Source organism: Carettochelys insculpta, chromosome 1 (genome assembly GCF_033958435.1).
Source record: "Carettochelys insculpta isolate YL-2023 chromosome 1, ASM3395843v1, whole genome shotgun sequence".
Lineage (NCBI taxonomy): Eukaryota > Metazoa > Chordata > Testudines > Carettochelyidae > Carettochelys > Carettochelys insculpta.
In genome coordinates this window covers 269,610,403-269,624,764 of record NC_134137.1, presented here as the reverse complement: position 1 = coordinate 269,624,764, position 14,362 = coordinate 269,610,403, and the positions used below count along the sequence as shown (strand labels likewise).

General features: G+C 41.3%; 2 protein-coding genes across 3 annotated transcripts in view; one reads left to right on the top strand and one right to left on the bottom strand.

Moving 5' to 3' along the window:
• Positions 1-5: 5 nt before the first annotated feature.
• Positions 6-5,644, top strand: NDUFB2 (NADH:ubiquinone oxidoreductase subunit B2). Its single transcript, XM_075007145.1, has 4 exons — positions 6-156; positions 237-381; positions 2,810-2,902; positions 4,044-5,644. Exons 1-3 carry the CDS (start codon positions 71-73, stop codon positions 2,876-2,878), a joined length of 300 nt encoding a protein of 99 aa, XP_074863246.1. The 5' UTR covers positions 6-70; the 3' UTR covers positions 2,879-2,902; positions 4,044-5,644.
• A 691-nt stretch (positions 5,645-6,335) lies between these two features.
• BRAF (B-Raf proto-oncogene, serine/threonine kinase) overlaps positions 6,336-14,362 on the bottom strand; it is a 148,224-nt gene continuing 140,197 nt past the window's right edge. For both annotated transcript variants that reach the window (XM_075007122.1, XM_075007131.1), the window contains one exon: positions 6,336-14,037. In XM_075007122.1, coding sequence (XP_074863223.1) covers positions 14,015-14,037 — 23 coding nt within the window. In that variant the 3' untranslated portion in view covers positions 6,336-14,014. The remainder of the gene's footprint in view (positions 14,038-14,362) is intronic.

The following is a 14,362-nucleotide window of genomic DNA, read 5'->3' as shown; positions in this document are numbered from 1 at the left end:
GGAGGCCGTGTTCCCCCCTCAGTACCGGAAGGTGACACTCGGGGCGAGCGGTTCAGACGGAGACGGCGTCATGCTCGGGTCTCTGGGCCGCTCCGGGGGCGGCCTAGTCCGGATCCTCCGTGCCAGTGACGTGAGGGGGGCAGGCGGGCTCCGGCGGTGAGTGGGGGCGGGCTGGGCCGAGCCGAGCCGAGCTGAGCCGAGCCGAGGCTGACAGGTGCTGTGTTTGTCTCTTGCAGCGCGGGTGGCGCGGCGCACGCCGAGCCCCACTACCGCAAGTTCCCGACGCTCAGCCGCTGGCCCGTGATCCAGGGCGAGCTCCTCAGCGGCTTCATGTGGTTCTGGATCCTGTGGCACTTCTGGCACGACTCGGACGCGGTGCTGGTGAGAGGGGCCTGGGGGAAGTGCCCCGCGCGGGCGGCATGTGGTGGCTGCCGAGAGTGTATTTCAGGGGACTAGTGTTTGAGCCCCTTGCCCCGCCGCTTCTCCTGGTACCATCCTTGTTGCTCATAAGTGCTGCTCTTGCCGGGGTGTTTCTTGCTGCTTTTGGAACCACTCAGGCACTCCTCATCTCCTTGGAAAGAGATTGGGGAAAAATAAGGGAGACGTTTTGTAGTAAGGGACTGTTGGCAAGCATAGGTAGCACCCAGGAGACCGAGCGGGGGTCAGTTGTGGTAGGCGTGGTACAAACACAGAACCAAAACAACCACTGCTCATGGTTGGGCTTGGGGTGTCCCTTAAGGAAGGGTTAGGGTTTCCAGTTTTGAGTGGTGCAGTGCGTAGAAAATCACAGGAACAGCCTTTATTGTACAAAGCTCAAGTTAAGTACCTTTGCTCCCAGTACAATGAATAGATGAGACAACTTTCTGCAAAAGCAAGGATAAGTGTTGTTTGTGTACACTTGGAGGAGGGAGGGTGCACTGCAACAGTCAATCCAGTAGGGGATGGGGGTGTGTTTAATGGGCCTAGTGAAGACCCACAGAATCAAGTATAGGTCACTCTCCTGTTGAGTCCTCTACTCTGCACAAACAACATGCATGAGGTAAGTTGATGGGAGAGTTTCTTTTGTCAACCCAATCTGGTGTAGACACTGCAATCGGTGGACCTGAGCTTTGTCGACTTGAGCGATGCAAGTTGCATAGCTTAAGTTGACTTAGCTCTGTAGTGCAGACCAGGCCTAAGTTAGCTCATGGAAGCTGCTCAGTTGGGTATCGTTGTATTAAGCTCCACCCCTTTCTCAGATAAGAGGTCCAAATTGGTACTGCGGCAAAGAGGAATCTTTCTCTGCTTCATGATCCATGAATAGGATCGTATCTTCTGGACTCAAAAGGACTTGGGTGACTGAGCTGTTTCTTATGGGTTTGAGTTAGGCAGCTGTCTTATGCCACACAAGATGGCCCAAAGGAGGAAGTGGCAGCTCTAGTAATTGAAACCAGTTGTTAGAGTACTCATTTGGGATGTGGAAGACCAAGCTTGAGGCTGTGCCATTGTGGATGAATAATGGGATATTCATAGTCCTGGATTCCAAAGCCAGAAGGGAACATTGTCATCATCTAATCTGGCTTTCTGTACAGCACAGGCCCAAGAATATCACCAGAATAATTCTTTGAGCAGATCTCTTGGAAGAGCATCCAGTCTTGATTTAAAAATTGTGAACAATGAAGAATTCACCTTGATCCTTGATATTTTGTTTTCATGGTTAATTTTGCTTGACTATTAAAAATGTAGCCTTGTTTAGTCACTGGAACAAGGGATTTGCCCTGGGGTCTCCAGTTTCTTCTGGGATGAATGCCACTGGACTGCTGATTCATTCTTGTATTCTCTTGTTTCCTGGGCCACTGTTTATCTGAAGTAAAACAGTTCATTGGTCAGACAGAGAATTACTAATCCATTGGTTGCAACACTTGCCTGGGATTTGCGAGACCTCAGGGTCAGTCTTCTGGCTCCTGTCATTTTGCCATTTAACCACAGTGGTACAGCTTCAGTAGAAATCATGGAGGAAATCCTCCCTCCACCCCCCAGTTGTTCATGCACTCTCCCTGTTCAAACCCTTTCTCCCTGTTTTGGCTTGGGAGGCATGCTGAGTGAGTACTCTAACCTCCAATCTAAGTGGAGGTGTGTACCACCACCTTCAGTTATTTCTCCTTTATCTGGAATTTGGTGCCCTTTAGGCAAGCCTACTAGCTTGGGTCAGGGATGTAACTTAATTGACCTTGTGCCTATCTTACTAAGGTTTGTGAACTGCTGTGGAGATTAGGTGGGAGATAGGTAGCGGGAGGCAGTAGGGCATCTTCCCAGAGGCAGAAATATAGATGCTGAGGAAACTCTTACCCTGAAAACTTATGTGCCAAGCAAACTTACATGACCATGGGGTTTGGAGGCAATTTTGTGGATCACAATGGGGCCAAAACTGGGATTTGGGTTGCTAAGTATCATTTATGTATCCCACCTTCATAATGTACGCAAAGGCAGTTTAAGCCTCAATCCAGCACCTTTCTCCTGAAATGGACTCCTCCATGCTGCATGGCCTTGCACACATTGTATGTGTAAGTTCACGCCATATGGGATTTTGTTTTCCATCTGTGTCTAAGGTCACATTGTAGAGGGAACCCCATTTTATAGAGCAAAATAGCATCCTTTATGCAATATGACCTTGCACTTGTGTGTGCGGTCACATTGTGCAGAGCATGCTATTTACTGAAATGTCATTCAGGCACTCAGAATTGCCATGCCCCCACAGTGCCAGGGTGGGCAAAATATGCGCAAAATGAAATATTCACTAACAATTTGAATGTTTTTCCTTTGCTACAAGGGTCACTTTCCTTACCCAGATGCCTCAAAATGGACAGATGAGGAATTGGGTATCCCTCCAGATGAATAGATTTAAAGCTCCAGCTACCAATGTGTAGGTTCTCTTCAAACTGTCCTCTTTTTTAGCTGGTCTTCACAATGAACTGTACTAATCTTAATGTCCAGCCTGTGAATTTTGTAGACATACAGTGAACACTGAACAGAATTCTCCCGTAGCACAGTTGATAAGTTCCAGATGAGTCCTTAGCTGTTCGTACTGCCCTATTTTGTCTTGCTCAATGCATTCCTGAATACAAAGAGGGATATCTTCTAGTAAGATTTTCTAGCAGACTTCAGGAGCCTTTTGCTTTCCTCTGTTAATGTGCAGGTTGAACCTCTAGGAATTCCCAGTCCAGTAACATCCCTGGTCTGGCATTCTTGGTGACAGTGTGTGCGCCCTGGAGCTCTTGCATTCATGGGGGCCGGGAGGGAGGAAGAAATGGTGAGCTGGGCTAGAAGTGTTGCTGCTCCAGGGAAGAGTGGAGCCCATGGCTGGTAGGGGGCCAGTAGCAGAGGTGCAGAGCTGTGTTGGCCCGGCATTGATATCCCCTTTTCTGGCATATTGGTTGACTCGGTACCAGTCAGGTCCTGAGGGTGCCAGACCATGGGGGGCATCAAATACTTTCTCTAAAATTGTTTCCTGATGCTAGGACTTACTGTACTCTTGCTGGTTCTCCAGCTGGAACCACGGGTAGCCATGAAGTTTGGATTCATAGCAGTGACGTAGAGCTGAAAGGCTCTAGATCCCATTTCTAATACTAGATGCATACAGGTTCCTAAAACTAGTTTAAATCCTAACAGGCACTTGTGTGTTGCCTATGCTGATGCTAGGAACTTCTGATCTACTGAAAGATATCGCTTTGAAAAGACGTGTACGTGAGACATTTTAATTCCTTTGCCCACCTCTTAAAAATCCTGTTTCTTCCCTGCCCAAGTGCAAAGAAAGTGGAAGTATTTGCTGTCAAGCCCTTGTTTCCATCTAAGACTAGATAAGACATTTGTTCAATTGCGGTGAGAATTCAAGCTACTGCATTTAAAGTGATTTTTAAAAACCACTGTGGCTGCTCATGTATGTTTTTTGGACTGGATAATCATGGCATAAGTGGATGATTTGGGTTTTATCATCATAGGTTTGCACTGATACAGGATGGACTCTGACAAACTTTCTCTGTGTTCTTTCCATCTCATTTTTGCAGGTCCAATGATGGGAATGAGGCTTTGGATCTTGCATTACTGTGTCTCAGTAAATCTCGGTTGTAAATAAAATCTTAAGTTACAAACTTTGATTCTTTTGTAAACTAAATCACTGTTCTGTAGAAACTTTTTGCAAATTAATCATCTCTATATGGGAGAGGAAAGGGCAATTGAATAAGCTTTCTTCTATGTACTTTCCTGCCAAACTTTCCTGCAGGTGCTCCAACTTTACTTTCAATGGGTTTGTGCTACATTAATGAGCTCCAGTGGCAGCTGAAGATGTGCTGAATATTACTCAGCAACAAATATGACAGACAAATCCATGGTCAGAAAGTGGCTTTATGTATGGGAGACAAAGCTTTTAACAACTTAATTTTTTAGCTATTGCCATCTACCCATTTTGTTGAGGAAAGTTGCAAAGTGGCGGGAAAAAGCTGGAAATGCCGAACAGCCAATTAGATACCCATACTAGTGCAAACAGTCATTATAATCCCCAAATTGCATGTACTGAAGTTAACCTAAAGATATTTCAAGCTCAGAAAAAGATTTCCACTGTGTGGTGTTGAAAATAAAGTGACTTTGGGCAACTGTACAGCAGTGCAAAGCAAGTTCATTGCAACTTTCTGCTGCATGCAGGAGGGGGCACTGGTACTCCTCACACAAAGGAAATGTGTAAACTCTAAACAGGGCACTACTAGATAACAGGAAACCAGTTTTGTCTCATCCTTCACTAGTCTTCCTCTGTGACCTTGTGCAAATCCTTTAGCCTCTGGATGTGCCACATTTTCCTAGCTTTAACATACTTCACTATCACACAGTGGTGTTAGGAGGATAAATATTTTCAAGATGCTGATGCACTGTCTAATGAGATGCGCTTATGTAAAAAACTAGCTCATGTGCTCTGAAGCCTTGATTTCACTTTCCCTTACAGACAGTGGGGAGAATCTAATTTTCTTGGAGTAACGACAAATATCTGCTCTGGCAGAGGCCAATAAACATAGGTGGGAGAGAAAGCCCTTTAGCCCAAGGTAAAGTTGAGTTCTTCTAACTCTCTCCCTTGTGAGCTAGTGATCAAACTTTAGTACTGTCACAATATCAAGGCTACTCCATGTTAAAACACATCTGGGGAGGATGTCTTGTGCATTGCGCCCTTAAAATAAATCTCATCCCAAATGGTTCTTCATGCAGTCAAACTTTATTATAGCAGTAATCTCATATTCACATCAAGTACATAGAACTTTTTGCCTTTTATATAATACATAGTTCTTTAAATAACTTTACACAGAAATAGGTTTCTTCAATCAATTTTAGCTATCAAATTTTTAATGTTTTCTTTGTCTCCATGCTCTCTAACCAAACTGGACAATATTTCCCATTGTACAAATTTACATGAGAAAAAACTTCAAAGTACAAATGAAGGGACTTGGGCAGGAAGGGGTAATGAAAGTAGAGGGGAAGGAAACAAGCAAGAAAAATAATTTGTTTTAGCAATTACTGTGGGCATTTGGGAAGGGAAAGAAAGGGAGGTGCCAGGGTCTGTAACAGAAAACTGAAAATAAACATTTTCTTATGAATTGAAAAATAAATACAAGTTTTAAAACAATTACTCCATTGTAGTTTTTAAAAGCAGCTACAGAAATCTACTAACACAGTCTTCTTAAGTAACCAGCTTGGACCTTCTACAGTGATAAGTCACACCCTCACAAAATTTCTGGTGGTAAAATACAGCTTAAAGGAATGTTGTGTTAGCACAGTTCAAACTGTGGGATGTATATTTCATTGCACTAAACTTTAAAAAAATCTATATAATTTCCCTTTCCTCTCCTTATGAGTATTCTGTTGCTCATAAATAAGGGATCATCAAACATCTTTGTACTTGGAAAAAAATCTATTCCCTGTACTTTTCCCTATGGGGGTTCAAATACTGAGTGCTACACTTTCATGAACTTTAACAAAAAGCAGTCAAGTAGCACTTTAAAGACTAGCAAAATAGTTTATTAGGTGAGCTTTCGTGGGACAGACCCACTTGTTCAGCCCATAGCCGACTCAATATTTAAGACACAGAGAACCAAAAACAGTAAGCAAGGAGGACAAATCAGAAAAAGATAATCAAGGTGAGCAAATCAGAGAGTAGAGGGGTTGGGGGGAAGGTCAAGAATTAGACTGAGCCCTTCCCCCCCACCCCTCCACTCTCTGATTTGCTCACCTTGATTATCTTTTTCTGATTTGTCCTCCTTGCTTACTGTTTTTGGTTCTCGGTGTCTTAAATATGGAGTCTGCTCTGGTCTGAAGAAGTGGGTCTGTCCCACGAAAGCTCACCTAATAAACTATTTTGCTAGTCTAAAGTGCTACTTGACTGCTTTTTGTTTTGATAGTGTATAGACTAGCACGGCTTCTTCTCTGTTACTATTTGATAAAACACAGGTATCATGTCCTTTGTGGTGAAAAGACCAGTGCATCTTTCCTAATCTGGGGAAAGCAGCATGATCCTGAGTGAGACTGGGAGAGCCTGTGCAATTACCACACAAGTGATTTAAAATATATATACCTATTCCTTCAAAATAAAGTGGAACAATAGGAGAAAAGGGGGTCTAGCCTGCATGCTTGTTTTGATAGGGAACTTAGAAAGTTGCTGGTCATCTTCCTATTTGCTTAGGGGGGAAAAACCTGTTCAGCACTGGGTCTCAGAACCAGAGCAGCTGCCAGTTGTGTGTAGAGGAAGGAATCTTCCTGCTCAGAGACTAGCCCAACCACAGGAGGAGGCTCTATACCCCTGTGAAGAGGATCCCCAGGGGCCCTGCCAGTGCTCCACCCTCAAGGAAGTTCACCACTTGCCTTTCCCAGTGAAGCACAGCAGACTAGCACAAGTTCCAACAAAGTCTCCAGGGATGCAGAACTAAGCTAGGATTTACCTTGTTAGTTTGACCAAAGGAGATTTTTCTTTGATGGCAGGGTTTTGATAAGCACATATTAAAGCATGGTAATAGATCTAAGACATGCAGGTTGGCCACTGCCAGGTTTCAGTCGTTTGTGGGGAAGAGGGAGTAGAGGGAAAAACAAGGCTCAGGAAGGAATGATGTGCATTTTTAAAAAGTTCACAGCTTTGAATAAAAAGCACATTTATTGCACTTACATTTTATCTTAGTTATTTAAATTATGCCCTCCCTCGCAACCCCCACTATCCCAAAAATACCCACCACCCAAGTTTGGTCCATTTTGCCCCATCTCCCCCACAACTGTGCCAAGACAGGGTTCATTGCTTGTCACATCTTTACGTTTTACTTAACTCACACACAAAAAACTGAATTGGGTTCCAACAGGGTGAGCACACAAATGCAATGATACCTGTCAAAACAAAACTAACCCTTCTTTGAAACTCAAAGAACAATGGTACATAGTTCTTGGCTTTGTGTCTTACTAATTCAGAAGTAAATGTCATACTGGTGCATTCCAAACTACAATTGCTGCAGGTGTGAAAAGCCAGACAAGAGGACTGGCTCGTGCATGTATGCTGACAGGGCATCTGGATGGGTTGAACATACTGTTGCTACGACACACAAAACAAGCACCTAGGCAGTTTAAAAGTTCCAAGACATTCCCACTATCCCTCTCTGTTTCACAGAACAGTAAAGTAGTTGTGTGCTTCATAAAACTAGGGAGGATACTATTTTCTTCAGTGTATTTTCAGTACATGGGTCGGAGGGGAGAGTGAAATTCCCGATATTTCTTGGACATTTAAATAAAACATTTAAAAACATTACAGCCTGATTCATAAAAGGAACTAAAATAGGGTTAAAAGAAGGGTAACATTCTGGACTAGTTATGCATTTAGTTGCCCTGATTTACATAACAGAATTATGTCAAAAGAATTCCACCAAAGACAGGGAAAAGATGTGAAAAACATTTAAGAACACTATGGACAGACACATGAATTATGACACTAGTATTAACATATTGCCAGGAGTGAAGATAAGTTTGAACTATGAACACATCAAATCCAAATGTATCTTTTGCCCTCAACTGACAATAATACACTCAGCTCCCAAAGTAAGCATGTAACTATACAATACATGATCACTAGACAGTGGCTAGGGTTGTAGAGGTTTAGCAGTATATCAATGAGGCCTGAGGAAGAACTTAAGAAACCTGCTGGTATTCCATTAAACAACATAACCCCTGGACCAGGAAATTAACTGTATGCTATGATGTGCATGACATGTCTCCTGGGTCCTGACAGTCAGCCTCGCATTCCAGAACTCACTTTTCATGCACTCCTGTCAGTGTTCTGACTGTATCCCTCCCAAGATCTTTATATTATGTTTCCCTAACAATATGCTTAATTTTTGGAGGGGTCAAAAGGCTTTTAGGTTTTTTTTTTTTTTCAAATGCAACTCATTTTGTTTTCTGAAAAGAAGCTTTGAGCTGCAGATTTTCACAAAAATGTACATGTTTCATATAAACTTTACTTTGGTATAAACATCAGATATTTCTGTAAATTCTCCCCTCTATCACCTCTATATATCTTTTGCTTACATTTACAAACTCCAAAACTTAATACGAAGACACTGCACTGGAATTAAACCAAAGCCACTGTTCTAGTTACAAAGCACCTAATTTTTATTATATATAGTTTTAAGTCATGAAGGCACAGGATCATTTGGCAAATTGCAAAGTAACTTTTGGAAAGCCTCCTGTATATCATTTAAGAGAATTTCTGGATTTTTTTCTATGTAATTATATACTACCTTTCACTTCCTCACTTTGTTCACAGCAGCATCCCCATCCTGCTATTTTTTAAAAAACTGACCCTTCATCCCAGACACACACACACACACACTCTCTCTCTCTCTCTCTCTCTATTACTATTCGCTGCTATCATGGTACCGACTGACTAGCTTCTATATTAACATCTTTAAAACCTAAAGATAAAATAATCCAACTATCTCGGCATGTGCTTTTGATGCACTGATTTACCAGATAAGAATAAAGTAGCTTGTGTGTGTGTGTGCACGCGTGTAAACAAGCAATCTTAGTAAATATGTGTCACTAGCAAAGCTGTAATGGAAGAAGTTTTTATTTGTGATAAACTATTCTCTATAAAGGAAAAGAAAAAAAATAGAGAGACAAAACATCCAGTATCTTCAAAGGATGCCATGACAGTCTGTCTACGCAACTCATTTTCATCTGACTCTTGAATGTACCTAAAAGGTTAGACTATCATATCTTGTCCAGATGACACTGTTTCAATGGACGGAAAGATACTTGTCTACAGTACTCTGAATAGTTTGTGCTACACATGCTGCACTCACAGTTAAGAAGGGAATATACCACAAAAGCCTGCAGACTGGGAAGGGATGAAATGTTTGCATGCTCTGAATTCAGCCCTCCACTAAATAGACACCTTCCAGAACCACTGATGATTTAACTGATATTAGATCATGTCTTTAAGGAATGGACTTCAAAGTGTTCAGTAAAGCACCATGTACACTGACAGCACAATACAGAGGCAATTCTTCAATATGATTTTACCACTGGACATTTGCAAAAATGTAGTCTTTGTTAACAGTTCACACCATCATTTATTCACTTTGGTTACATCTACACTAGAGGGTGTTGACAAAACTTGTGGAGTGTCTACACACAAAATGCATTTTGCTGACAGTCTGTTGACAAAACACTGCACTTCCATCACCAGCATTCTGCCTCTCTGCAATGAGGAATAATGCCTTTGTTGACAGTTCCTGTTGACAAAAAAGCCATCCGGGTGCTCCGGGGGTCCCTCTGTTGACAGATAGGGCTTCCAGTTCAGTGGGCAGCACTGTTTGCTGAGCTTCTGGTTGACTTTTTCATTGAGACACCAGCCAGGCAATCTGGCTGCTCTCTGTCAACAGAGTGGATTGCTTTTTTGATCCACTTGTGTGTGTGAACATGATCTGTCGACAGAAGTTTTCCTGGAAGATCTCTTCCAACAGCAACTTCTGTTGACAGATTGCTGTAGTGTAGACATAGACTTGATGTCACAGGCCAAATGTTGTCCTCTAAAGAACACATATAGCTCCAAGTGACAAACAGTAGCCACAAACATATGACAGCAGAATTTGACCCAACATAATCTATATTACCAGTAACTGCCGAAGAATTCAATTATGAGAAAGGATGACTTCAGGTAAGGAATAATGCAAGCAGGAATAGATTAACTCAGCTACCTGCAAATGTTTTGTGAAAAAAGAGAGCGGCAGGACTATAGCAAACATAGGGACACTCAACATTTAACTGATGCTGTTACTTTAAAATAATACAGCCCCTATATTCACCGTTTGACTTCGACACCATCAGGATGCCTTAGACAATACACTATAGGAAGAATCCCTGCATTGACAGGGAAATGGGACCAAATGATAAGGCAGATGTGTTCTAATTTCTGTATGCTGGAGAAGTGGGGGTGTTCCACAGCTACTGTACTTCACAAGAGCATGAAGCTGGGACTACAAGTGCTGAAGTGGTAATTTTGAAGAGGCTTATTAGCTGCTCAGATATAGAATTGTGGAATGTTAGAACTGGCAGGAACTGCAAGAGATCAAGTCCAGTCCTCTGCACTGATGGCAAGACATGAAACCATCTAGACCACTCCTAGCAGGTGTTTGTCTAGCCTGCTCTTAAAAATCTCCAATGATGGAAATTCCACAACCTCCCTAGGCAATTTATTCTGGTATACGTGCCTACGTAATTTGATATCCCTATAGGTATAAAAATACTCAATAAAATTTTTAAACCAGGCATGTAGGTTCATGCCTTACTGCACTGAGCTGGAGCATAACAGATGAGCTGAAGCTATATGGTATGAAAAGAGCCTGAATTTATTTATTTTTTAAAATAGTTTGTTATTTTCTTCACCCCATTGCTATCTGGGGCTTTCAAAACATGTCCCTACTACTGTCTCACTGTTTACTGAACACCTTCAAGGCACCTTTAAAACAGATCCTATTTTCATGCAAAACATGAAGGAATATCTAAAGGAAAAGAAATAAAGAAAAACAATTATTTACAAACCAAATTCTCCCAAAGTTTTGCATGAGAATTAAGGTGGCCTTTGTACATAAAGACAGATGGACACAAATGAAAAGTGTTACAGACGCTTTAAGAGAAAAGAACAGACCTGGACAGTAATAAAAATAAAACCTGAAACACTAACTAACCAACAAATAATGAACATGTTTTTCAGGGGGTGGGGGAAATCAAAGACCTCGTGTTACTTATAAAGTGCTTTGCATGCACAAGGATAGTGATTTTCCTTGTGCTTTTGCAAGAGGCTCAAGAAGCATGTTGTTGACTAATGGAAAATGAAGCATTACAAAATAAATTAATTTGAAACAATGATAAAAATAACTCCTTGCTGTTCTATTATAACAAATAATTTTCTGCCAGTGTGACAATACAGAAGGAAACTAGAATTTTTATCCAATATGTTGAAATGACCATTCTTAACCTAGCAATACATACATACTTTGGCCATAGCTTCCCGTAGAAGCATATATAATTTTCAGTGTACCCTATATTTACAAGCTACATCACAGACCAAAATGGGGGTTGGGCGGCAGGGGGGAGTGGAAGGATGACAGAAAAACATTGATACAATAGTGACTTCACTCTCTTGGAGTTAAATTCTCAAATGTTGCTGACAGCTTGGTTCCCAGCTTTCTTCTACCTTGGTCTGTCAACTGCCTCAGCTAGCACTGTATTCTGCTATTACATTTACAGGGTGTACTGTGATTTCACCTGACTGTGCTATTGGTCACTTTGTTTGCTTTTCCACACTGGAAAGTAACTGCTACTACTACCGATCATTTTAATTCCTGCCCATCTTAGGAAGGGGGAAAAATAGTGTCTGAAGACCCACAGCAAAGAAAAACTTGTGCTTGTTTCTCTATTAAAACACATCCTGTACACAAAATCAATTCTGTTCATGTATCAACATGAATTGCTTCATCCTTGTAGTAATTTCACATCACTTTCTATTGCTGTCCAGCTAATGTTTGTGGAATTAGCATGAATACACAGTATTTAATTTATATTTTTCATTTCAGATTAATTAGGACTTCTTCAGCCCAACAAATATTAACTGACAAACACAACAGACAACCTGTAAAGATGTAGAAATACATGGTTTTAGAAGTATGTTCCACAACTGATATGTATTGTTTCCTAAATCCAGGGGCATCCTTCTCTACACCGGAAAGCTCCCCAACTCACATAGTGAGACAGAAGCAATGTGTTCAACCAATGCCATGCACATTTGTACACATTTAACTCCTTCAAATGTGTCTCTCGATTTTATTCATCAAAGAAAAGCGCTGCTAATTAATGGCGTTAATTCTCCTGCCTCATGAAAAGTGGGAATGGGCAGATATTAATCAAACTCTGAAGACTTCCGTGTGAGTTTGAATTTCTTTCTACTGTGTTCTGACTTGCCTCTTACAAATAATTTATGTCTCAGCTCACATATCAGAGAATTCTGCAAACAGATCACATCACAAGATATTCTAGTAGAGGTAAACCACATGTTGAACTTTATGAATTTTTCTTCTAACTTGTCAAAAAGCTACCAACTGTTAGAGAACTGGGTCTGGAGGCCAGGTTAAAAACAGAAACTAATCAGATACTACCATCTTTACCCTATTTTGCAAACTGGAAACAGGAAAAATGGAGGGACAGGACCAAGAGAGTCAAACAGACCCAATGAGAGGAGAAAAGGTCAGCGTGGATCCAGCAAGTACCGTTTTTGTAGTAGTTGTTTTGTTTTTTAAATCTAACACCTTGCCATTCGGACAAGATGCTCCACATTTACCTACACACTTATCAGAGAACACTGAGTTAACAGGATAAAAATCCTTTTTTTTAGAAAAAGCTCTAAGTACCAAAACATAATTTGATGAATGTCTAATTCTAGGGGTGGGTTTTTTAATTCAATTCAACCTGAGAACAATTTTTTCCTGTTTACGAAAACCTTATGTGTTATTGGTAAGGTACCTGGCATTAAATTGCACCCTCATTTAAAATAAAACTTTTAAAATAGGTACATACATAATTTATAGTCCATATTAGCAGTTTTACAGACTTCAGATGCCATTGCTGCATCTAGGAAAAATACACTGAATCAGATGATACAAAAAAACTGAGAACTTGCTACATTTTTTTTTGTTAACTTTAGTTTGTTGCTGGACCAACGAGAGGAGCTTCCCAACCCTTCTGAAAAATGCCCTGTCTGAGCACATCAGAAAGCACTGGGAACAAGAAAAGGGTAGTTTTTTGGACAGCTGAGAAGTAATATTGAAAAATGGTGCAGCATCCCCTTTTCCTCCAGATTACTCTCCCACCCTGTAAAATAACCAATTTGACTGGGATAAAAATCAAAAGACATAGATTGATTGAAAAGTTTGACATTTGCATTTAAATGAAAAGGGGATACTGCATTTTGGCCCACAAATCAGTAAGCATGCCAGGAAAATATAAATCAGAACAGAAGATGACTCTTTTGATTAGCGCACTCATCAGATGTTCAGCCTCTGATGATTCGTTGTTAGAGGGAGAAAGCCCAACTGGCAGACCATCCAAAGCAAGTCTCCTAAGCTGCAGCAGCAGTTCCATCCCCTTATGCCTGAGCACCAAAGTCAAAACACGCGTGCCCTCTCCTCTCTCCTGGGAATGATGCCAACGGTACAGGCAGCCACTGCGGGTCTCCGTGGGGTTTTGTGTTGAAGGAGAAACACTGGCAGCAGAGAATTCAAGTTCCAAAAAAGATTATTCCCCCTCCCATAGTGTTGGACCAGCAGTTCCACTTGGCTCTGCTCTAAGCTTGCAGATATCTTTTCCTAAATTGCTTTAGGTTTTGAGGAGCAGAATAGAGTTTTGATGTTAAGAAACTGTAGGAACACAAGACTTAAATAATAGAGTAGGTGCTGCCATGGCGCTGTGGCTACTTGAACGCTGCAAATTCTCCTGTAGAGGGAGGACAAGAGCTTGGTTTTAAAAGGTGATCACAATTATCAGTTAGACAAGAGATTTCTGCAGTCTAGTTGAATACTCAGCCGAATAGGTCAGATGTTAAAAATGCAACAGTTAAAATTAAGGCATAGACAGGTCATACTTGTAGTGAAAGAACATCGAGTATACTCACAGCATATTTTATTTAAGTAGGATTACTTAAACGCAAGCCATGCCCATTTCGCTCTGGGCAGAGCTCTGAAAATTCACAGGAAGAAATCTTTTTCACCACGAGTTTCAAAATAAAATGCTGCATTAGAATTTAATTTTAAACTTCCTA